Source organism: Larus michahellis, chromosome 18 (genome assembly GCF_964199755.1).
Source record: "Larus michahellis chromosome 18, bLarMic1.1, whole genome shotgun sequence".
Taxonomy (NCBI): Eukaryota; Metazoa; Chordata; class Aves; order Charadriiformes; family Laridae; genus Larus; species Larus michahellis.
In genome coordinates this window covers 1,792,316-1,817,458 of record NC_133913.1, presented here as the reverse complement: position 1 = coordinate 1,817,458, position 25,143 = coordinate 1,792,316, and the positions used below count along the sequence as shown (strand labels likewise).

Below are 25,143 nucleotides of genomic sequence, written 5' to 3'. Positions count from 1 at the left end.
CGCCCTCTCGCGAGAGTCTGGTGGCTCTCGCGAGAGGGCGGGAGCGCCGCGCGGCCGGGGAGGAATGGCGGCCGCCGCCGCCGTGTGAGGCCAGTGCGGAGCGGCCCGGCCGCGGCTCTGTCCTCCCCCTCCGCTCCCGGCCTGACGCGAGGCCGCGGCCCGAAGCGGGCCGCCCTCCTTCCCCCGGCCGCGGCATGAAGTCGGTGCCGGGCGGCGCCGAGGGTGAGTGCCGCCGGAGGGGCGCGGCTGTACCCGTGAGGAGCCGGGGAGCGCCCGGCCTCTCTGAGGCATAGGGTCGGGCTGGGGCTGAGGTATTTTCCCCGCCGGGAGGGCGAGGATCCCGCCCCTGCTGGGCTTTTTCCAGCGCCGGGACTCTCTTCCCCCGGCCGGGCCTCTGGGTCTTGGTGCTGGCTGCGGGGTGGTTCCATTTTTGGAGGAAATAAAGGCGAATATCCTCATGAGGCGCTAACTTTGATGAGATCTGGCAGAATTCTCCCTGACCCTGGGCTTCACGGGGTCTTATCGATGTCCATAAATACCTGGGGGGAGGGTGTAAAGCAGAGGGAGCCCGGCTCCTTTGAGGGGTGAAGCAGAGGCAATGGGCACAAGTGGAAAGGCAGGAGGCTCCAGTGGAGCATGAGGAAACACTTTGTCACTGTGAGAGTGCCCAAGCAGGAGCACAGGGTGCCCAGAGAGGTGCTGGAGACTCCATCCTCGGAGAGCTTCAAGCACCAGGACACGGCCCTGCACAACCTGCTGTAGGTGGCCCAGCTTGGGCAGGGGCCTGGACCAGGAGACCTCCACAGGTCCCTGACAGCCTCAGCCCTTCTGTGATTGCCATAGCTGAGGAGTATAAAGTGTCTGAAAACATGTAGCAAGCATTTATTTATTTCTTACGCTTGGATTTCACGGGGTCAGCATTAGGTCTGTGATCAGTACATGCATCAATAACGAAAACAAACCCTTGGAATTTTGCAGGCGAGGGCTTCCAGGGGTGCATGTGGTGGCGGTTAAAATGTCATAGACATGTGTTTGCTGTGGACCTTCTGCTGCCAGTGACAGGGTTTGTTTTGGCAGTGGTGTCTGCTGGGGTTTTTTGACAACTACAAGTCTAGAAAGAGCTGTCTCTTAGCAAAAAAAAAAAAAAAAAGTCAAAATTATAGTACTCTTGAAACCTGCGTTCTTTTTGTGCATGCGTCTGACTAGAGAGTAGGGAAAAAATGAACCATTTAATATTGTAACTTTTTTAGCTGAACTGTCCAACACTAGTTTTTTGCTTGGTCACTGATCCTGTATCCCTCCTGTTCTCTCATCAAAGAGATATTATTCATAACAGTGGAACTTTCTAAAATATACAGAAATGAGCTTGCAGAACCACAGGTAGTAGGTGGGAGCGTGTGGGATATGAGAGGTGTTTCGTTAAGGCTGATAGGGTCCGTGAGAGCCCTGGCTCTCAGGCAGCACCGAGACACCAGCCCTCGGGTTTCAAGCTAAGCGTGAGGTAGGAGTGTGTCTGGTCAGAGAATTTGTCACAACTGACAATCAGACCAATTTGGTTGAGGTTTTTGGTGATGGAAGGGCCTGTGAAGATCTTTGCTGTACAAGAAGTTGGAGAGTTGAAGGGGGAATCGGGAAAGGAAGCTTAACATGGCTTCTTTAACGCAATGTTTTCTACACTCTTCGTTTCCTGTGCCAGGGAGGCTTCATCTTTTGACTGTTCCATAGTATCTTCAAACAGTGCCCTGATATATTCCTGTCATGCCGGAACTTAAGCTGATGGGGCCACATCATTCAGAGTCTGTGCAGAATAAGAGCTGGGCTTTTCCCAACAGGCCCGTAGGCATTTTATGGTCCTTTAGGTTTTGATAGCTTGTGATATTAACATTTACTTAACCTTGAGGTCTAGGTCGCAGGAATAAATCATCACTAAGTTTTTTGAAGCCATGTTTAGCCTAAAGGTGGAAAGTATTTTCATTATAACTGCCAAGCTTTTTTATTTGTAAAACTTTAAGTATTGTCTCATTCTTTTTTCTGAATATCCCTGTCTTACAGAAACGGAGAAGCTGAATAAGATGAGTGCCCTCTTAGAAAGACTTCATGCAAAGTACAACCAAAACAGACCTTGGACAGAAACCATGAAGTTAGTCCGTCAAGTTATGGTGAGAATTGTTGGGATTTCAGCAGCAGGGATTCTGAAGTTTCTTTAGTAATAATTTTGTTGTCGGTTTGTTAGATCTCTTCAAAGTCCTTTACGTTTTGTTCAAGCCTTGGCTTCCTCCTGGGCCAGTGCGGTTGAGGCAGTTCTTACACCCTGCAGCATGCAGGAGGGGAGCGATGTCCGTACCCTTTCTGCCTGGCGTGGCTTTGCCTTCCCTCATTACAGCCTCCCCCTCTATAGCCTAATTGCCATGGGGCAGCTGGCAACTCAGCGGCAGGAAAAGGGTCAAACGTGTGGTTTCAGCTGGTGCTGAGAAGCCCAAACCATTCTGCCGCTTGCTGTTTCAGGATGTTGTGTTTCGTAACGCAGTTTGCTCGCCATTCAGTGATATTCAAAACTCCGTGTTGGCTTAGTCAAACAGGGGTTTGAAATACTGGTCTCTGGGTGAGGGGAGGGAGGAGTAGAAGGCAGCGGAGAGCTACATCAAAGGTTCCTGCATATATTGTGGTGTTAAAAGTTGGCCTGTCTCGTTATTTCTCTGTTGTCTCTCATATAATTCTTAGTTTATACTTACTAAAAAGTTGCTACAGTCTGTTCTTCCAGATGAGCAAGTTGCTTAAAAGAAAATAAATCAATTCCAGACCAGCCTTTGTTACCTACTTCCAAAATGGATACTGTTCTTCTACAGGAACCTAATGAGGATGTAATTTTGGGATGAAATCTAATCTGCTTTTAATTACCTAAATAAACCTCCCTTGACTGAACAAAAGTTGCAATAATTCCCTCTTACTGAGTGATACACAAAAAGGGCGTTTTTCTTCTTTCTGACTAAGGAAAAGCGAGTTGTGATGAATTCTGGGGGGCACCAACATCTGGTGAGCTGTTTGGAGACTTTGCAGAAGGCATTAAAAGGTTGGTACATTCTGTGCATGCACTTTGCGAACTGCTTAACAGTGATGTGCTATGGAAATACTCCAAATCTTAAAAGCAAGCAAGGTTGTTGCTAGCACATTTCACTGTGTTCCTAGTGCATGTGTGCTCACGTTTGCATATGCTTGTCTCGGTGCCAGTCAGTACCGCTCAAGATTGCCTCTCTTACTTTTGTTGTAAATGCCTATACCTGAATTCCACTTGCAGAAGAAAATCCCTTCCCTCTTTGCAGTTCTGAGAACGTTTGGTTTTCCCTATGCAAATTGTTCTGCCTGGATTTTGAGTACAAATAATGTAAATTATGGTGAAGGTGTGAGCAGACGTGGGAGGGAATAACTAGTTGAGATGGCTTTTAATGCTGATGTCTTATTCCCGGGGAAATGTTGAATCACTTCACTAAGCCGAGCTTTTTGCTCTCTCCATCTAGTGTCTTCTCTGCCTGCCATGACAGATCGCTTGGAGTCTATAGCTAGACAGAATGGGTAGGTCTTCTCTTTTATTTTATGCCAAAGGCTTTTGTTTATCTGTACACATCATAATCTCACTGCTGGTTCGATTGGTTTTTGTGTGCATCTCATAGCAATTTTTGTTTTGTTTTGTATGTAAGCCTTGGATCTCACCTTAGTGCAAATGGCACTGAATGTTACATCACTTCAGACATGTTCTATGTGGAAGTCCAGTTAGATCCTACAGGGCTGCTGTGTGATGTCAAGGTGGCTCACCATGGAGAGAACCCTGTGGTATGTATTGCTGACAAAGATGAGAGTAATAATGCCTTTGTGTTTTTGGAACTGCCATTTTGGCTCCCCTTTGTTTGAGCAGAGGAGATGGATTGCATTTAACGTTCTGCTAGACCTAGCATTGCACCTTTGCTGCTTGTTCTAGTGGAAAGTAAAAGCCTCTGTGGAGTACTCTGTTCTTGGGGGTTCATCTGATCGATGTAGTGTAGGTGTGTAAGGACCATTTTACTGGTGGTCTCTCTCTTTCTCTGAGTGGTTTTGTAACTGGCAAAATTATTTGAGAAAGTTACCGCTGCCTTTCTGAGAATTTTATTTCTGGAAGAAGGATAGGGAAATTAATCTTATGAAACTTAGATCTGTGAATGAAAAATACTAAAATGTGGAATGCTGAAAGAAAATGGGTTTACTTCCCTTCAGCTCATGTATGAGATCTAGAACTTGCTGTTTACGTTGGCCTAGCCACTCTCCTGAACATCTCTCTATAAGATCATAGGTTTTCAACCTAAGGCTTTGCAATTTTAAAAGTTTATTTCAAATGAGTCATTTAAGAGGAAAGAGTATTGCTTGAATGTGTCCCAGAGGGGGTTGACAAGCAGAACTTGAACCGTAGCAGTGTGTAGTTGTGAACATTGTGTTGCTTCTCATGAAAAGCTGATGCTCAGAAATTTTACTGTCCTGATATTTTACAGTTGCTGTGCTGCACAAAGACTGAAATTGCTGCATTCGACATTGATATCGTTGTATGTTCTTTCCTTTTCAGAGCTGTCCAGAATTGGTGCAACATCTGAGGTGAGCAGCAAGGGTTGTTTGTTGCATTTTCTGACAAGCTTCTCTTTGCAGTATTGATCTGATGCTATTTTATGTCTGGAAATGCAAAACATTTCATACCAGTTCCATCTCCACAAAGTCCTTTGCTTCTCTGGGGGATATTCTGGCTTTGGTTCAGATACTTTGATTCTGACTGCTGTGCATCATATCTGGGAAGCCACAGCACAACATTCATCAGAATCATTAAACTGGATCACTTAAAGAACATCTTTTGTAGCTTTCATGTAGCAAAAATCTTTCCTTAAGTAATTTAGTGGCTGTATTTATAGAACTTCTGAAAACAAAAACTTATCTGTTATGAAGCTGAATACGTTAACTTTTTCTCCCTCCTTTTTTCAGAGAGAAAAATTTTGATGAATTTTCTAAGCATCTAAGGGGGCTTGTGAACCTGTATAAGTTGCCAGGAGACAAGTAAGTCTAGAATATATTTATTTACATCCGCATATATAAAATTAAACGCATCCACAAGCCTTTAGTTCTGTACTTAAATTTGCATTATGTGTGAGCCTACTGACTTCGTCACCATGGCTTGCATGTGCTCACAGTGGGTCGGAGGGATTTAATGTGAAACGGGAAGGTAGAACGAAAAGTTGTAATTTCTAAATGCTCAATCTGATGGCAAGTACTGCTGCTTGTCAGCCAGCGGTTCTGAGTTGGATTTCATTTCACAGTTCCTTTCAATTGCTCTTATATTGCTTGTTTTTTCTTTTCCCCCCAGCAAACTTAAAACTAAAATGTACTTAGCTCTGCAGTCCTTAGAGCTGGATCTCTCAAAAATGGCAGGGATGTATTGGTAAGGACACGTATACAGTTTGTTGTTTGTTGTTGGTTGTTTTTTTCTTAATAACGCTGCATCATGTTGGCTGATTCTGGTCATGCCAAGTACTGTGTACCCAGGAAGCGTCACATCAGTGCCTTTACAGGCTGACATTATTGCTAAGAAGAACAATGCTGAGGCTATAGAAGGCCCGTGGTAGCAGGGGAATTATATTTTTATATATATTTTAATGCTCAGAGCTTTCTGAGCAATTCCTTTTTAACTGCTGAATTCATTTGAAAGAAAGTCTGAAAGGCAAAAAAACAATTTTGTAACTAGATGGATTAGTGGTAGTGTGTTTTGCCGTAAGAAATTGGGAAACATTTGACCATCTTTTACTGCTGTAGATTCAGTGGATAAGCCATCCATGCTGTAGAGTAAAGTAGCTTTTGTTTTGCCTATAACAGTGTGAAGTTTATGATCGCGCTACCTCTGTGTGACCGAGAAGTGTGTGTATTGAGCTAAAATCTTAGACTGCCATCAGCACATGAATTTTGGCTTCAGGTATGGCTCTGGCTTGTTACAGACCTGTGATTGCCTCTCTTGCAGGCAAGCCACCAACGCAAATCCCCTCGACAAGATTCTTCATGGCAGTGTTGGCTATCTTACCCCCAGGAGTGGAGGTATCTTTGATTAACACTTGAAAAATAAAAGAATAAAAATTGCGTTGTTCAGGGACCCCTTTGTGCATGTTAGTCTCACATTAACTGATGGCAGTAATGGAAAACAGTAATCAAACTAAAAGAGGGACAAGGTGGTTGAGTGTTTGTAAGTCCCAGCATTTCGTTACAAAGCCACACACGGTAATTTTAGCAGATGGCCACGTCTGCGTCTTTAACAGCAGAGAACAACTCTTTCAAGATGCACTAGCAGTGCTGCACAGGGTGTGCTGTGTTGCGGTGCAAATATTGTGTGGTTACAGGGGTTAATAATGATCGGGCTAATTTGTATCGTCAGGATGCTTGTTCAAAAGCTTCTCTCCCACAGGTCTCCTGATGAATCTCAAGTATTATGTCTCGCCTTATGATTTGTTTGAAGACGGCACTGGAGCCCCCGTTATTTTGCACGAGAACAATGGTAGGTCGGCTTTAGAAGCAAGTGTGGAGTACTACTGCCTGAAGGAGAGAAGGAAGCAGAATTCCATCAGGCTAGCTCCCCTCTGCTGGCACCCTGTAGTACGGGAAAACCATAGGTTGACTTACAGAGGACGCAGGTTTAATAAGCCCATGTGCAAATGCTGGCTCAGTTGACCATCTTCTCCAGCCTCGTGGCTATTTTGGAGTTTGAACTGGACTGCTACCAAGCGTGACGGGGTGATGGTGTGCAGACAGAGCCTTTTTCCTCAGGCTGAATTTCATCGTTAACATGGGATTTATTTTAATGTGGAAATACTTGTGTCTCTGCCATCTTACTGGACGATTATTTTTTATGCATGTGCATGGACATCTGTCTCTCGCTAAAATGACAAAACCAAGCACCAATTAAAATCGAGGCTGGTCGCAGGAAAGGAGAGGGTGAAATAGTCCAAAATCATTATTTGTTTTGCTTTGTAAAGAGCAGACTACAAACTTGCAAATATATTTGGAATGTACTTTAAGAATTACGCAATTGGTCTACCTTGCAAGAGAAAACTAGAGTATTCGGTAGCTTAACTGGTTTGGCTGTAGTCCATCTAGTGATAAAGGTGAACACTGAAAACTGCCTTGTGGAGGAAGTAAGGTATTTCCGCCATAGTGATATTTAATTTGTAAAGCTTGCATTGATTTGGGTTTTTTTTCATCAGCTTATGTTGGGGTTTTTTTTCTTGCTTCCTCTTGCAGTTCCTCGGTCTTTGGGTATGAATGTGTCGGTAACCGTTGAGGGAACCATGACCATGTACAAACTTCCAATTGCACCACTGATCATGGGCTCTCACCCAGTTGACAGCAAAGGGTAAGCAAAGGACGTGTCTGCCAGGCCTTTCTCAGCAGCCGGGTTTAGATGCAAATTCAGCATTGGGTCCTCTGTTGAAGTGAGAGTGGGGAGATGACTGCATGATGTCATAGCATTATATAAAGCACTTAAGCGCTGTCTTTAAGCCAAGAAATATCTATTTCAGGCACGTGACGTGCTTTTGAGGCGTGTCTTAATTTTGAAGAAGGTATAACAATCTGTTTGTATTTGAGCAAACAGTAAATTGAGTGTCTGGCGCTCATAGCAGAAGCCAGAGTCGTGCCCTGCCTCTGATAAGATCTTGTATTAACCCAATATTTCAGAACTCCGTCCTTCTCGTCGATCACCAGTGCCAACAGTGTGGACTTACCAGCTTGTTTCTTCCTGAAATTCCCACGTCCCATTCCAGTGTCTCGAGCTTTCATTCAGAAACTCCAGGGCTGCACAGGTGGGTTGCAGATCTGTCAGACACTCCCTAGGTTTTTATTAATGAACTGCTGCTAATTTTTAAAGTGTGCCAGAAAAGTTGCTCAAGGTTTTGTGCTATTTTCAGTAAAACTTGGATAAGTTGCTTTTACTAGATGGTAACGCCTTCTGTGGCTCGCCGTCTCTTTCTGGCTCCCCGGTGCCATCATTCTGTGCCATCTTTTGCCCTCAGGTATTCCATTGTTCGACACGCCACCAACATTTGTGCCCTTGTATGAGTTGATCACACAGTTTGAGTTATCCAAAGAGGCTGATCCTCTGCCTTTAAACCACAATATGCGCTTCTATGCAGTAAGTATGTTGTTACAACCAGGGCGTTACACTCATAGATGAGCAGTTTGGGGTTTTTCATCTGTTTCAGGTGTCTTTCAAGTAGGATAAAGGAAATTGGTACCGCATTTATTCATAGGCAAAAACTACGCTACCCAAGCGTTAGAGTTCAGGTACAGATATGACCACAGTAATTAGGAAAATTAGGGAATGAAAAATCCATTGCTGTTGAAGTACAGCTGCAGGAATGACAGCAGAGGTATGGGACTGAGCCTTCCCAGGTTCTGTCCCTTCCTCTTGTTCGGTCTGTAATGTGTGGCTGAACGAATCGCATCGCTTTGGGAGAAATCCTAGTTCCCAAATTTGTCGATGACAGATCTCCTGTTAACTTCAGAGGATTTCTCTTTTTCCTCAGAAGGGAAGCCATACCCTATTGAAACTGTTTTGGTAGGGACAGAGAACGCTGTTTGGCAGTACTACTTCTGAGGAGCCCAAATCATGTTTTGCTTGTTCGGATTGGAAGAAAAGTGTCTTCATTGTTTGTCATTTTCAGCCAGAAAGGTGGCTTGGTGTCAGCTGGATTTGGGGCCTGCTCTTTCCTTCCTAGATGTCTGTTATTGCCTCGTACCCAGCAGCAGTTGGAGTAAAGCAGAAATTGTTTGTCAGGCTCTTCCAGGACAGCAGCACTGTTACTTTCTGAACAAAGATGCTCCTCTCCCAGATGGAAGAAGCCTTCAAGGAACTCTGATTAGTAAAATCGCCTTCCAGCACCCTGGGCGGGTTCCTCTCATCCTCAATTTGATCAGACATCAGGTGGCGTACAACACACTGATTGGCAGCTGTGTCAAGCGAACAGTTTTAAAAGAAGGTGGGTACCGCATCAAGTGGAATATAATGTGTGGATAGTAAGAAACCCTGGGTGATTTTCCCACGTGTAGGAATAAGAAATGAGGCCCGTGCTGCTTTTCTTTTTCCCTTTTTTTTTTTCTCTATGTGGGAATTGAGCTGGTGCCTCTGGTTCATCCCTTGTGTTCCTTAATTGAACAGTTCCCATGTCTTTCAGATTCTCCTGGGATCCTGCAGTTTGAAGTTTGTCCTCTCTCTGACTCCTGTTTTAGTGTATCCTTTCAGCATCCTGTGAACGACTCCCTGGTGTGTGGTAAGTGGATTCGGTAAAAGCATGAGTGTGTTTATGGGAAGGAAGGCAGGGTTTTTTTCCACTGTAACCAGGATTTTGATTTCTTCCAAACACCTTCTCTCTTTTAGTGGTAATGGATGTGCAAGACTCCACTCATGTGAACTGTAAGCTGTACAAAGGGCTGTCCGATGCTCTTATCTGTACAGATGATTTCATTGCCAAAGTTGTTCAAAGGTAAGCTGGATTTTTCTGTGCCACCATACACTCCAAATCGTGTAGATGAACTCTGTGTCTGTCTCATATTGATCCTAGCGGTTTTGGAACCGTTCTGTCTGTGGGTGAGTTTTGGTAGTGGTTGTTTGGAAGAGAGGAAACCTTGGAGTCCTATTGAAAATTCCATTCCAGACACTGAACCATAGCTACTTATTTTTGGGCATGTGTCCAAGACGCCTACCTATTTATGCCTTCTCCTGTAGTTGGTTCATTTCTAAGTCTTGTAAAATATGGAAGAGCTCCCCTGCAGTTTCTCATTTACGGAGGCCTTTTATTAAGGTTCTTCCACCCCAGCCACCATTCAGAACACAGCAGAACATTAACAGTGCATGACACAGACCTCTTCAGTGAGAATAACTATTTTTTTTCTTTCAAAACATTATAGGCTTGTCGTCCTTGAGTAGAATGTGGCATCGTCATTGCGTTTTACGGGGTTGCAGGAAATTAGGTTTGCCAAGCTTAGACAAAGGTGTTTTCTGGCAGAATCAGAGTAACTACAGTGTGCTTCAACTACAAGATCATGATCTGTGAGCTATTAGTTATTAGTTAATTGATTAATTCTCCCTTTGTGATTGCAGGGCAATGCATAAAGGCACAGTTGTCTCATGGCTAGATAAGCATGATGGGATAAGTGTAAATACGAGCAGAACAGCGGGGCCTTTACAGTGCCTGGACCCATTGCTGTCTTGTTCCCAAGAGTCTCACTGCTTGTCGGATGAAGTTGTTAAAACGTCCTCAGTGACCGTTGCTGTAGGGCAGCAAAATGGACGCTCACCCCTTTGTCTTGTGTCTTGCAGATGTATGTCCATTCCCGTCACCATGAGAGCAATTCGTAGAAAAGCAGAAACCATTCAAGCAGACACACCAGCCTTGTCCCTCATTGCAGAGACAGTAGAAGACATGGTGAAGAAAAATCTTCCCCCAGCCAGCAGCCCAGGGTATGGCATGACCACAGGCAGCAACCCAATGAGTGGTACCACTACCCCCACAAACACTTTTCCTGGGGGGCCCATCACTACTTTGTTTAACATGAGCATAAGCATGAAAGAGAGGCATGACTCGGTGGGCCATGGGGAGGACTTCAGCAAAGTATCTCAGAACCCTATTCTCACTAGTTTGTTGCAGATCACAGGGAATGTGGGGTCTACCATTGGCTCAAGTCCAACCCCTCCCCATCACACACCACCACCAGTATCCTCACCAGCAAGCAACACCAAGAACCACCCCATGCTCATGAACCTTCTTAAAGAGAATCCCCCTCAGGATTTCTCCACTCTGTACGGGAGCAGCCCTCTCGAAAGGCAGAACTCTTCCTCTGGCTCCCCCAGAATGGAAATGGGCCCTGGGGGGAATAAGCAAAAGAAAAAAAAATCCCGCATGCCGGCCGACAAGCCCAAACATCAGACTGAGGATGATTTCCAGAGGGAGCTCTTTTCAATGGATGTTGACTCCCAGAATCCCATTTTTGATGTCAACATGACTGCAGATACCCTGGACACCCCTCATATTACTCCAGCACCCAGCCAATGCAGCACTCCTCCTACTACATACCCACAGCCTATACCTCACTCGCAGCCCAGTATTCAGAGAATGGTTCGACTTTCTAGTTCGGACAGCATTGGGGCCGATGTTACTGATATCCTCTCGGATATAGCAGAGGAGGCTTCCAAGCTACCCACCACTAATGAGGACTGTCCACCCATTGGTACTCCAGTAAGAGACTCTTCTAGTTCAGGACATTCACAAAGTGCCCTCTTTGACCCAGATGTTTTTCAGACGAACAGTAGTGAGAACCCGTACACAGATCCAGCAGACCTGATAGCAGACGCTGCTGTGAGCCCCAACAGCGATTCTTCAAACCATTTTTTTCCCGATGGAGTAGATTTCAATCCTGACTTGCTGAACAGTCAGAGTCAAAGTGGCTTTGGGGAGGAGTACTTTGATGAGAGCAGTCAGAGTGGAGACACTGATGATTTCAAGGGCTATGCGTCCCAGGCTCTGTCTACTTTGGGGGTGCAAGTCTTGGGGGCTGATGGGGGGGAAAATAAATTTAAGGGAAGCAATCAGTCCGATACGGTAGATTTTAGTATTATTGCAGCTGCAAGCAAAGCACTGGGGTCCTCTGACCTCATGGAGCATCACAGTGGAGGTCAGAGCCCTTTACTGAATACAGGGGATTTGGGAAAAGAAAAGTCTCAGAAACGGGTAAAGGAAGGCAATGGCTCTGGCAGTAACATGGCAGGTCCCGGGATAGACGGGAAGCCAGGGAAGCGCAGCCGGACGCCGTCCAGTGATGGTAAAAGTAAAGAGAAACTTCCAAAGCGGAAAAAGCAGGAGACGGATGGGAAATCGCCATCTCACAGTTCATCAAACAGGCCTTTCACACCACCAGCAAGCACAGGTGGGTCCAAATCTCCGGGGAGTTCGGGCAGATCTCAGACTCCTCCCGGTGTAGCTACTCCTCCTATTCCAAAAATAACCATCCAGATCCCAAAAGGAACAGTGACTGTTGGCAAACCGTCTTCACACGGCCAGTATACAAGTAGTGGCTCTGTCACCTCCTCCAGCAGCAAAAGCCATCATAGCCATTCTTCCTCCTCCTCCTCTTCTTCTTCCTCTTCAACCTCAGGCAAAATTAAAAGCAGCAAATCAGAAGGGTCTTCTGGCTCAAAGATGAGCAGCAGCCTCTACTCAAGCCAAGGCGGCTCAAGTTCAGGTCAGTCCAAAAGCTCCGCTCAGTCGGTGGGAAAGCCTGGATCCTCCCCCATCACCAAACACGGCCTCAGCAGCGGTTCCGGAGGTACCAAGATGAAACCTCAAGGAAAACCGTCATCACTTATGAACCCTTCCATGAGTAAACCAAACATCTCTCCGTCTCATTCTAGACCCTCAGGGGGTGCTGACAAGCTTGCTTCTCCCATGAAACCTGTCCCAGGTACTCCCCCATCGTCTAAAGCAAAGTCACCAATCAGTTCAGGTTCCGGAGGCTCCCATATGTCTGGGACTGGATCAAGCTCAAGTATGAAATCATCTTCAGGAATGGGATCCTCTGGGTCTATGTCGCAGAAACCACCACCTTCATCAAATTCTTCAACGGCATCTTCATCTTCCTTTTCATCCAGCGGGTCTTCCATGTCTTCATCTCAAAACCAGCATGGAAGTTCCAAAGGCAAGTCTCCGAGCAGAAACAAGAAGCCATCTTTGACTGCAGTCATAGACAAACTTAAACACGGGGTTGTCACTAGCGGGCCTGGTGGAGATGACCCAATGGATGGACAAATGGGGCCAAGTTCCAATTCCTCAAGCCATACAATGTCCTCCAAACACAATATGTCTGGAGGTGAGTTCCAGGGCAAACGTGAGAAGAGTGACAAAGAGAAATCTAAAGTCTCTGTTTCTGGAGGATCTGTTGACTCTTCCAAGAAGACTTCAGATTCCAAAAACGTTGGAAGCACTGGAGTGGCCAAAATTATCATCAGCAAACATGATGGTGGTTCCCCTAGTATCAAAGCCAAAGTAACTTTGCAGAAACCCGGGGAAGGAGGCGGGGATAGTCTAAGGCCTCAGATGGCTTCTTCCAAAAGCTATGGGTCCCCTCTAATCAGTGGATCTACTCCAAAACACGAACGCTGCTCTCCCAGCCACAGTAAGTCACCAGCATACACTCCCCAAAACATAGACAGTGAGAGTGAGTCGGGCTCTTCCATAGCAGAGAAATCCTACCAGAACAGCCCCAGCTCCGACGATGGCATCAGGCCTCTGCCGGAATATAGCTCAGAAAAACACAAGAAGCACAAAAAAGAGAAGAAAAAAGTGAAAGACAAAGACCGGGACAGAGATCGCGATCGAGATAAAGACAGAGACAAGAAGAAATCTCATGGCATGAAGCCGGAGAGCTGGTCAAAGTCCCCGATTTCGGCTGACCAGTCTCTCTCCATGGCCAGCAGTGCCATCCTCTCGGCTGAGCGACCGTCCCGGGCTAGTCCCGAGTTTCTCATCGGGGAGGAAGATGATGATCTCATGGATGTTGCTCTGATTGGCAATTAATTTTCTTAGTATCTTTAAAAGATGAGCTGTACGCAGGACCTGCAGGTTCTAGAGATTGGAAGGAAGGAACCGTTCGGTGCAAACCTGCCATGCTCAATTTTTACGGGGTGTGTTTGAAGAGAGAAAAAAAAAAAAAAAAGTATTTCCAAGGATCTCCAAAGTCTGAACAGAAAGTGCAAGTGCCAGCAGCTCGTTTGGCAAGCCAGGTTCCCGATGGTGGCCTTCATCCCGCCGCCGCTTACACTCATTCTTCATTTATAAGTATTAATAGCCCCGTCAGAGTTAATGGGGCTAAGGCTAAGTGTGTGTGTAAGTGTGGGGGCAGCCCCCAAACTGGTGCAAACGGAAACAGGCAATTCTGGGAGAGTCCGAGCTCCTCTGCCCCTCTTCCCATTCAGAATAAGTTGCTTTTGGGTTTTTTTTTAGGAAGTTTTAAACTAATTATTTTAGGGCATGTGTTAGGGTTGGGTTTTATTCTTTTTAAAAGGGTGGTTGGAAGAAAACAAACAAAAAAGTTTTTTAATTTATTTTCGTGGCATTTCTTCGTTCAATGCCTGATTCAGCGCGGTGCTGAGGAACTTCCTCTGATAGGAGCTGCTCTGCGGAATCGGGCACTGGATCCTGATGGATATCAGCATTTTATTCCAGGTCCCGGTGATGAAGGATTGCTCTCTTATGTTTGACTTCCCTTTCGTTTTAGCTATTTATTTATGTCCGTAGCTGAATGCCTTCTGCTGCTTGTTTTCACGCAGTCTCCGTTTTAATTGTGTGATGCAGAGCCCAAAGGGACTTGGGAAGGTGGGTAGAGCCTGTGGATTTGGGCGGCTCTGCCCATGGGCAGCCCCTGTAGCTTTGGTGGAGTTGGGGGAATTCTGGCCTGCGTTGGAGAAATCGGAATTGAAATGGGACTCACCGTCTTCACCTGAGCGTTGCTTCCTTGCGAGCCCGGCGAACAGAGCTTCCCCGGAGTGCCCTGATGCTGCGTTTGTGAAGCGATGGACTGTCAGCCACACGCGTTCCCGTCCTGCCAACACTTCAGAGCCGTGCTTCATTTATCCACCACGGATACTTCCATTGGCAGAACAGCCGGTGCGCGTTCCTGGTTAAAAAAATGGGCCTTGCCTTTGCAATCTGAGCCCTTTGGGGTTTCATTTGGGTTTTTGCCTTTTTTTTTCTGTTAACTTGCAGCGTGGTTCTCGGCCGGTAACTCTGGTAATGCACACAAGCGTTGCCTTCTCTCTGGCAGCGTGAGCCAGCCGCGTCCTGGCCTTAGCCCTGGCACTGCTGGAAACGCGGCCCCGGACCGGTTCCTCTGGGTGAGCGCTGCAGCAGAAGCGGCGATTCCCTCTAAAAGATGGATTTTCCCCTTTTGGCTAGAGTTAAGAGCATGACTCAGGCATCCTCTACTTGTGGCCCTCCTTATCTTGTGGTCCCTGAAAGGAAAAGAGACTCAGGAGAGCGTTTTATTTTTAAAAGCAGTTAAATCTGGTTCACTGAAGAGGAATGTGGGAAATCAAGAGTTCTGCAAACACATCTGCTTTTGAATCATGTACTGAGTGGAATCCTGCTCCCGTTGGATATTGCTATTGATTCCTGGAGGCTGGGATTTCCTCCGTGGGAATGAGATTGTACTTCACGTTTGGGGATGCAGTCTGAGAAGATGTCAAGGATTTTAAGTTTTCTTTTAAACCACAGAGGTTTGCGTACGGTTTGACCCCAGGCAAGCTGCTCCTTTTCGGGCTCATCCAAAGCCAGAGCAAGGCCGATGTCTTTTCAGTAGGGTGGCAACTATTCAGCTAATTGTAGGGAATTCTCACCTCTTCCTCCTGCCTTCGGCTTAATTCCGGGAGAACGCGGGAGCCTGAATTTCTCCAAAGCCCCTTCCCGGCTCTGGAGAACTCTCCCTTCTCCTGTTTTCCACCATCCATCCCTTGCTCCTTGTGGTCTGCACCCCGTAGCTTCCCCCTCCCCAGCGCTCCCACCTTCATGTGCAGAGATGATGGGAAAATGGTCGATAAAGTCTAAACCGGGGGCAAATGACGTTATCTCACGCAGCGTCGGACTCGTGTGACTGCGGGGCGCCTCTGAAGAGGACGTAAGAAACACAAGACCAGATAAAGTCATCTTGAGACCTTGCTGCAGCGGCCGCACCGGGAGAATGGTGCCTGCTCACACTCCGGCAGATTCTCACCTCTCTTCGTGCTGCCCCTCTCATTTATTTTAAGTATTTTTGTCTTAAAAAAAAAAAAAGCCCTTTGATCCCATCCGGGTTGCGCGAAGGCATGAGCAGCCTTCGAAAAGCAGCGCTCTTGGAGTGGGATCGGGGCTGGGGATGTCACGGTCCGGTTTGCTGGACGTGGCACGAATCGGAGTCGTGTTTTACCGGCACGAAACGCAGTAAAAGTTAGAAGAAAAATCCCATTCAGCTCCGGAATGAACACAAAACTGCATTTTAAAGGCAAGAGTTTCCTTCTCCGCTCGCCCCAGACCTAAGTTCGATATCCTGGATTTCCCACGCGGTGGGCAGGCATCGCCGCGCCGGCAGAGACGGGGAATGGCTCTTCCCCCCGACCACAGCCACACCAGTGTAAAGCTTTTTTCGCCCCGTTTTGGTGCGCTGTCCCCTTTCCCTGTCGTGTGACAGAAATCATGAGAGAGCGAGCGCGGAGCGAGACTGTCGCGGTGAGGAGAGCCGAGGTACGCGACCCGCACAGGCCTGCTGATGCTCGGGTCTCTCTGACAAAGTGTTTTATTTTTTAAACCTATTTTTTGCTTATTCTCGACGCGTATTTGACATCTTTCAGTATTGGAAAGATAAAAAAGGTGTATAAACGAGATAAAAGCCGGACCTTTTAATCTCTGGTGGGGACGTGTACATGGAGATTAAAAGAAGCTGGTTCATTCCTTGGGGGGGGGGGGAGGGGGTGATGTAAATAAATAGCCGGCTGAAATGTGCTTTTTTTTTGTACAGCTCCCCCTTTTCACCCACTTTTTTGGCCGCAGAGTGGATTTTCGGCTTTTTTGGGGGGGGGGGGGGGAGGGAGGGGGGGAGATATCGCAATGATTTATTTACATGCAAATAAATCTCTTTGGTACAAAGAGGTCTCGGGTTTCTTAAGGGGGGGGGGGGGGGGGGACGGAATCTCCCGCCACGCTTGATTTTCCCGCGGGAATGACATCACTGTGACGCCATGCTAGGCCGGGCTGCGATTGGCTGAGCTCCGCAGCTCCCGGAAGGGAGCAGCGGGGCGGGGGACAGTTTCCCCCCCAACCCCCGGGGGGTGTGTGTGTGTCTGTCGTCCCCCCCCCCCCCGGGACCCCCGGTCCCCACGTCCGTGGGGACCGGGGGTCCCGGGGGGGGGGGGGGACGACGACAGACACACACGGTGGGGTGGGAGGACAAGGGGGTGTCGCCCCCCCGGATATCAGGGGGAGGGTCCTCACGGCCCCCGGATGTCACGGGCGGGGGGGTGGGGGTGTCCCGCAGCCCCCGGTGTGGCGGGGAGGTGGGTGGGGGGGATAAAGCCCCTTTCAGCCCCCTCCGGTGGCACCGGGAGGAGGGCGATGGGGGCGGTGTCCTGCGGGGTAGGTACCGGGGGTAGAGGAGGGGGGAACCCGGGGCTGGGAGGGGGGGGGGTGGTGTGGTGTGGGAATGGCGGGGACGCGCGCGCAGCGCCGCGCCCGGCGCTGGCCAATGAGCGTGCGCGTTGCTGGCAGGTGCGGAGTGTTTTTGTTTTGGGTTGAAGTTGAGGCCGGAGGAGACGCGGCGGCGGCGGCGGGCGGAGGCCGCGGAGCCCCGGCACCCCCCGCCTTCCTCCCTCCTTCCCTCCTCCTTTTCCTCCTCCTGCCGGCCCCGCCATGCGGAGGGAGATGAACGGGGTCACTAAGAGCCGCTTTGAGGTGAGGCCCCGCGGAGAGGCCGCCCGGCCCGGCTGAGGAGACGCGGCTTGGGGGGGGCCCACACCAGGCCGCGCTGCGTGTGTGTGTCCCTCCCCTCACCCCTCACGGTGTTAAGGTGTGGGGCGAGGGGCCCCCCCGACCCGTAACAACCCGTCATGGGGGAGGGGGGAGGTGTATGAATGGGGTTGGGGGGGGTTCACCCCCGGCCTGGTGTGGGGCGAGCCCCGCCGTGGGTGTCGGAGGGGGGGTGCGAAGGGCCGGGGTCGGGGCTTTGACCCGCCGTGTGGGAGGGCTTGGTGTGAAACGCGCCCCCCCGCTCCGTCCGGTTTGGGGGTGTGCGCGATCCCCCCTCGGATATAACCCCCCTGGGAGGTTGCGGGGGGGGACACGAAGATGGGTTTTGCCAACGCGTTGTGACAGGTTTGAGGACGGAGCAGGGGATGGGGGGGATGGAGCTTGGAAAACCAGAGTCCGGGAGGGCTGGGGGGGCTCGGGGAGGGGAAGGTGGCCCCGACGCCGGGTTTTTTTGGGGCGGGGGCAGTAACCGGGAAAAATTTGATTCCGGGGAGGTGGGGGCTGGAGAGGACGGAAGGAGCAGAGGGTAAACAATAAGATCTATTCAAAGACCGTGGCACAAAGCAGGCTCCGGGGCCAGGGCTGCCTCCAGCTCCGCATTGTTGTCACAGCTGTGTCCCCGGGGGGGAGGCGGCGGAGACCGGCAGTGGGGTTCGCTGCTCATCGCTGCGAGAGCCCGGTGGGGAGGATGAAAATACCTGTGCCTTCCTTCCCCGCCTGGCCCGTGGTGTGTACGAGGACGACATGGGAGGAAAAGAGCCCGGAACGGTAAAGATGCGGCTGTGTCCCCCCAGCTCCATAGAGAGGGGATGAGAAGGCTCTGAAGGGAAAATACTGGTTAATGGTGAACTGAAGAGTGTCTGATTCCGTAGAGAACAACGTTGAATTCCCCAGGAAACTGCCCCCGGAGTTGAGAAAGGTGCAGAAAATAATGGTTTTGTAATATTGCACAGGAAATTATTTTCTTCCTCTATCGAATCCATATCAGCCACTGTAAATAAGGAGCATGCCTGTTTAGGAAGGTTTCAGGTTAAATAGTGTTCTAATATTCATGTTTCTGTGGCATCTACATGATATAAACATTGAACTAAAGCTGGGAACTCAGAAAGAGAAGGCTGCATGCGTAACATGTTTTATCCGGGCTTATTGTTTTTACTGTTCTAGTCTGTTCTTGGCTGCACAGATATTTTTTTTTATTTTTTTTCTGACAGCTTTTTTTTTTTTATTACTGCAGAGTGGCTGGTTACAGAGCAGAGTAAAGAATAAAAACACGTTGGTAGCAGTCTTCTGTGGGGAAATGTCTTCTCGTATGGCAACAAACTTTTTTTCTAGCTTAGCTTTTGTCTTGAAATACTGGAGTTCATTCCAGTATTGGGAGAGCTTTTCATCAGCATTGTACTAAAACAAGATTAACCCAGTTCATTGTGGAAGAAGAGTGGGGAAAAGCTTTGTTTTGTTTGCTTTGGGTAGGATTTTTTTTTTCTGGAATTCTTCCTATAGTAAAAAATGAACAAGTGGGAAATAAGCAAAATGCTCAGAGTGTTTGGGGTCTAAATTATGGGGGTTTTACTCTATATTTGTCCAGGAAGAGTTGGTGTATTATAGAAAGGCTTAGTTTGAGCTACAAGAAGTGCATTTAGGCATTATGCCATTTCTTGGATATGTTTTGGTTGGTAAATCGAGGGCATGGTTTTATTAGCCCTAGCATTGGTTATCTGTGACCCACTCACCTATATATCCTGGGCGAGTTTAGAACTCTTTTGCTTTAAATACATGGTTTTCTAGTGAAGATGATGTGGTCTGAAAAGCTTCTAAAATGTTAGTGTATTCACACTTATAAAAAGATTTATTTTTCAGAGGGGAGGTATGGGTAGAAATTCAGCCATGCCTTCTAGAAAACAGTTTGTAGTGTTTCTGCTTTAAAAGTAAAAGTCCTATTCACTGTCGAGAACATGCCTTTTAGTGGAATAGTTCATATTTAATGTGACATAAGGACAATTATGCAAAAATGTGTTGAGACTGGGAGCTGCTGTTCGAAGTTGTTGAATATTGTAAGATCACGGAAGACGGCACAGGGTTGAACGCTCAGTGATTAGTCCTCCTCCTCCATAGCCCTGTGCCTTACCTCCGGATTAGACACGGAGGTGACTGCCGGGGTAGCTTCCCCGTCTGAGGAGTGGTAAGTAGGGCCTTTGAGTGTCTGGAGTCTTATCTTGGGGTAAAAATAGCTCGATGCAGAGTTGTGACTAATGTATATTGTGTCTGTTTCAGACTTTAAATAACGAGTGAATTATTGAGGGGGAGTTTGGTTTGGGTTTTCAGACTTGGTTTATTGTCTTTTGCTAAGCTGCGTAAACAGATTCCTGAACTATTGTTGTTGGGCAATTTTAAAATCCAATCTAGATTGGATTTAATAGTCATTTCTTCTTACTTTAGTAATAAAATATGGTAATGGAATATGGGCTAAGCTTCTTAAATGTGACTTGCATGTGGGTTTCTGGTATGTACGTGTAGCCAGCCATCCGTTCCAGGAAGAATGGAACTCTTAAATGAAAGAATGAACTCTGGCATGCCCAGCCGAACGAGCATATTCTAAATAAGTCCCTTTACAGGAGGTGTGGCCACCACAGAGAAAATAACCACTTACTGTAGCAAAGCAGACGAAAAGGGAAAACATTACCCAGATTGACTCCTAATTTTCTGTGGTGTTGGTTTAATATGGAACATGCCCTGACAGTTCACAATCCTGGCTCATATTTGGGGTTTCTGTGCTTCCTGTCGTACGTGATGCCTGATGAACTACAGCTAAATAATAGTGAAGAGGAGGGGATGTCACTGATGCTTTTGACCGAGGGTACCCTACCCTTTGAGAGCTTGTTTGCCTTCCAGAGGCGCAGGTTCTCATCACTTCAGTTTGTTTCATCTGCGCCCTTCTGGCCTGGGATGGCATCTGGAGACCGAGTGTTTTGGGCTCGCGTTCACTAACTTTCACTGCACTCACTAACTCGTCATCGAAAAATAAGCAGTGTCTTCCAGGGCAGAGCACTCCTCTGAGCTTGCTGGTTTCCAGAGTGGAGTGGATGTGGTCAGGCGGCAGCGCTCGGAGATGGTTAGCGCTTCCTTAGATGCGTGCACAGAGCTGAGAGAGACCATCTGGCACAAAACTACCTGCCTGCGATCGGGAGCAGTGTTTTATATAAACGGTGGCTTCTTTGGTATTAGACCAACCGTGGGACAAATTGCAGAGATTGTCAGCATGAACAGACTCCTGGCTTTTAATCTTTCCCCGTGCAGGGATCTCATGCTCTGCAAAGTCTTGTGTTCCATTGAGCCACGTTGTCGGGCTTAAATAATTATAGTTGCTTTTTTTTCCCAGACTGTGAGCAATACATGTAGTCTCCTCTACATCCTTAAACAAAAACAACAGCACAAAAAAAAAAAAAGCACCATCCTTTCCAGCTTCCTCAGGGAGTCTTCAAAACCTCCAATTAGCAGGAGTTGATTCTGGCTGTAAAGGGTTTCTTTATGGGGCAGTTTGTCCTATTAAAAGAAATAAAATGCACACGCCAGGGATGTATCTGAGGAACGAGCGTCTGTGTGAGCCTTGCGAGCACCTTCAGCAGGACAAACGCGTCGATCCATTGCGTTTCACAGCATTTCTCTCCTGAGGATTCGGGATCTTCGGTGTGAGGGCATTCTAACTCTTCTGAGCTGTGCTGGTGGACCCCGTAGGTCCTAGATTTTGCTGCAGTTTTGATCTGCTGTGAAGTGAGGTAAGCTGAAAGCAAAATGAGAAATTTAAAATGCTCCAAAATTGAGTTGCCTTCTAATAATTAATCCTGTCTGCGTTGAGAAAGCTGAATTGAATAATCCCAATTACCCTAATCCCATTTTTGAATCTGCTGGGTTCCTGGCTTTTAAATGCCGTTTCTGTGTTTCAGGGTTGCTTGACTTTGCACTTTAGAGCTGATCCTTTTGGGGTTGTCTTCTCTGCCCTTCTGCTTAGGGCTTTGTTATTTCAAGCAATGGAGGTTGTGTCAACAGAGGGACACAAACAAAGCGGGCAGGGAGTATCGATAACTCTTTGCATCCCATGGTGTGTCTCTCTGCTGTTTTCTAGCAGAAACTTGCAGAAACTTGCAAAAACTGAGGTTAAACTAACCACAGCGTTTCATTTTATATGGCAAGAGAAACTGTTGCTGACGTAAGGCAGTGAAGACGTGAGGTAGCGCAGATGAATCCAAACAGTTCTGTTTTGGCAGGTATCTAACAGTGTGGTGCGTAAGTCACGAGAAATGCTGTCAAAATAAAAAATAATTTGGGTGGTGTCAAAGCTGATGGCTTTTACATACTCTCGTTCACTCCCATCACCCCCATTTATTGTTTTGATTTGGGTGTTATCTCATGCCACACTTATGTGTAATACTTTTTAAGCCAGCTCTTCTTTTTTTGGCAGATGAATAATAAAATTTTACTTTATTGTGTACAAAGTGGTTGCTTAAACGTTAAGACAGTAAAGGATGTAAACCCTAACTTGTGTTTCACACCCCCGCTCTGCTCCATACCAGTAGAGGAAAGAGGAATTCAGCGAGATTTGGAAGCAAAAGTCGAATTGGTTGCGCAAAAGATACTTGACCCAGGCACTGCAAGGAGACCAGGGAGGTTTAACCAGGAAAATGGCTCTTTGTTGGAGGAGGGGGCAGCGGGGGGAAATCTTTGTTGCTCTGAATTTCTCCTTTGCAGTCTACGTGCCATATTTCGCCATACAGGCAAGTTACCAAAGCCAAAGGCGGCATAGTATAGGGGACTCGCTGATTAAAAAAACGGGTATTTCAGAAACCACTTCTGATTGCTTTTCATTTCTTTTTGTTAAATTGGCGCTGGGGAGCTCTCCCAGCTCCTTCACCTTTTAGTCTTTGGACTAGGCAGCCACAAGCACATCCCTGCCATAATTAGGTAGAGCAGCAGCTTTACAAGTGTTGGATTATGTGCGTGCTTTGACCTTAGCCCGTGTCACCTGAGAGACCAAGCTTGTGTCACGAATTTTTATTATTTCTTTTTTCCCAAATGGCATTATCATCCTCTGCAAGGAGCTGTGCTTGTAAGTTGGGCAACAGTGGAAATGCTGGCCCTGGCGAGCAGTAATTTCAGCAGGAAATATAAGCAGAAATGCCAGAAAACCTGTATTTCCTCCCCCGTCCCTTGCTGACACTGGTGTGGCACAGGATGCTGGGCAGCACCCGCGCAGGACTCGTCACTGCTTTGGCCTGAGCTGTGTGACAAGCAGCTCACGGTGTCTGGGCTGTTTGTGTGCGGTGGTGGTGAGGGCTTTTCTTGCAGGTTACCTGGGTGAATGCCCTCCTCGGTGCCAAAACAGGGTTCCCCGAGGCGGTTTCACTGGGAGCTGCCAGTCGGAGGAGCCACTGCGGGGTCCGTGTGTGCTCCCAGGGAGAGGTGCCCGACTGCCTGGGCTGCGTCCGTCTCGCATCGCGGCTTGCGTAACAGGAAAGGGAGTGAGAGAGCCTGTACGCACAGGTATGTCTCGTTTTATTTTAGATACCATTATTAATTGAGGCCTGGGATAGATCAGGTAATTATTGTTTTCACTGTTGGCTTCCCTTGCGGTGTGTTCCATTTGACTCATTCCATTGTGAAAGCCGACCCGAGGAATGTTTTAGCCTCACTGATCTGGTGTGACACACCACACCGTGTCAGCGGTGCGGAGGGGCCCAGGCCTTTGTGTGGCTGGTGGTGGTATGTGCCAGGCTGATCCATCGGTTTTGCTTTCAGATCAACCATCCTTTTACGTGTGGGACACTTGCCCCATGCCCTTCACACCTCATCTCAGGTAGGGATTTTCTTGAGACGCCATCGTTTGACTTTATTTCCAAGTAATCCCAATAATACCATCGTCATCTCTTTGATAATAGCTGAATGCAAACCCAATAGTGAAAAAAAAACTTATTGCCACTGACCTAGAACTGCAGGTTTTGGAGAGAGGCAGAACTACAAGAAATTTCTTTATCAAAGAAACTTATTTAAATTGTGATGAGCTCTGGTACATACCTGGAGAGCTAGAGGAGTCTCACTTTTGTCCTGAAAAATACCGAAGCGTGTCAGTTCGTGGCTTTTTTAAATAAATAAATCCTTTCAAAGGGTATTTGTAGTAAACTGCTACCCTGCTAAAATGAGCTGCTAAAAAGGCTAAAGGAAAAAAAAAATAGTGATAGTGGGTGTTTTACAGCACAGTCCATGGCCATAGGCTGTGTCCCTGTGAAGTCAGGAAGTCTTTGTCTTACATTCTCCTTCTTTTTTGGTCTGGGATGTTGGTTTTGTGGGCAAAGGTGTATATTTAAAGCTTTGACGGGTGTGTGTGAGAAAGTAGCATCATCTTAAAATCAAATATCTGTAATAGGCCATAAAATACCCGATGACCACTCTAGGATGCTGAGGTTTTTAATGGAGCTAAAAAAAGTAGACGCTCCAAACCAGCTCTGATGACAGCATATGTGGTATTTTTGCTTCTCGCCCCATCGATTCAAGGTATGATGCCAACTCATTTTGACCTCTGCAGTTCTTGGCCGCGCGAGCCACCGCTGACGTTTTCCGAGGGTGTTTTTCATTCATCACCAGATACAACTCCTGGTAAAGACAAAGCCGATTAACTGCGAGCTTCTGCCTCCCCAGTCTGTCACCGGGCTGCTTCAGGGCCTGCCCCGCGTCCCTGCCAGGACTCTCCAGCGGACACTGCTCCCATGTGCGTCCCCTGCAGCCGGGAGCAGTCGGGTAACTAAACCGCTGAGAATGGCTAGTGCTGGGGGGGTCTTTTCAATTGCAATTTAAAAATAAAGGCAGTGGGCTTTTAGGTGTAGTTGTGGGATGCTTTGTTTATGGAAAGCTGTCTCAGAGCCAAGACTGGGATAGAAGAACAAAACAGGTGAACAAAAAGCTTATGAACATGCGCTTCTGGTATCTGACAGCAGCTTCTAGTTTTTTAAAAACAATAATAGGATAATAGCACATGTCGTTCTTCCAGTTTAAATGGTATTTCTTAAATCAGTAGTTGTCTTCTAGTATCTCGCCTGCACTGCGTATCTGACCTTTTTTTTTTTTTAACTTTTTGAATGCAACAACACGACCTTGTGTGTTTGCCCATAAATCACCTGATGAATTTCTTCTCCGCAGCAGTTTCTGCGTTACACCGCTACGTCAGAGCTGTGTGCAGCAGGCTGTTCTTTATCGGGGGCTTGAGATCTGTGGAGCTCTACTGATTTTCTTTTTTTTGTTGTTGTTGTTCATCCTTGTGCTTTTAGCATTGCTGATTCAAAAAAAAAAAAAAAAGAGGCTATTTATTTAACTTTGTTACTGAATGCAGAGTAGAGTCAGGCTGCACAGGAAGGCAGCTCATCATACCCCAGCTTTTTATCGCCAGCAGAAATTTAAGCTTTTCCAAAGCAATGACAAGCAGATGAGGAAGAAGTGAGCTGACAGTGGATGTGGAGTAAATTGCCTATTGAGTTATTTTTAGGAGTATTAAGCCTATAATAAG

The 25,143-nt window shown here is 47.3% G+C and overlaps 2 protein-coding genes across 4 annotated transcripts in view; both read left to right on the top strand.

Moving 5' to 3' along the window:
- The first annotated feature begins 28 nt into the window (after positions 1-28).
- MED1 (mediator complex subunit 1) lies at positions 29-16,709 on the top strand. 3 transcript variants are annotated; one of them, XM_074562553.1, is made up of 17 exons: positions 29-222; positions 2,053-2,159; positions 2,992-3,070; positions 3,516-3,570; positions 3,696-3,828; positions 4,589-4,617; positions 4,996-5,067; positions 5,375-5,449; positions 6,023-6,096; positions 6,461-6,550; positions 7,294-7,405; positions 7,729-7,853; positions 8,064-8,182; positions 8,828-9,029; positions 9,225-9,320; positions 9,428-9,533; positions 10,370-16,709. In XM_074562553.1, exons 1-17 carry the CDS (start codon positions 195-197, stop codon positions 13,617-13,619), a joined length of 4,752 nt encoding a protein of 1,583 aa, XP_074418654.1. In that variant the 5' UTR covers positions 29-194; the 3' UTR covers positions 13,620-16,709. The 3 variants fall into 3 exon arrangements, with proteins under 3 accessions (XP_074418654.1, XP_074418656.1, XP_074418655.1); XM_074562555.1 differs by having other exon boundaries at positions 34-222; positions 4,518-4,617; XM_074562554.1 differs by having other exon boundaries at positions 49-222; positions 2,053-2,140.
- Positions 16,710-17,315: 606 nt separating this feature from the next.
- Positions 17,316-25,143, top strand: part of FBXL20 (F-box and leucine rich repeat protein 20) — a 42,602-nt gene continuing 34,774 nt past the window's right edge. The window contains exon 1 of the mRNA XM_074561523.1: positions 17,316-17,519. Within this exon, the coding sequence (XP_074417624.1) occupies positions 17,478-17,519 (42 nt within the window). The 5' untranslated portion in view covers positions 17,316-17,477. The remainder of the gene's footprint in view (positions 17,520-25,143) is intronic.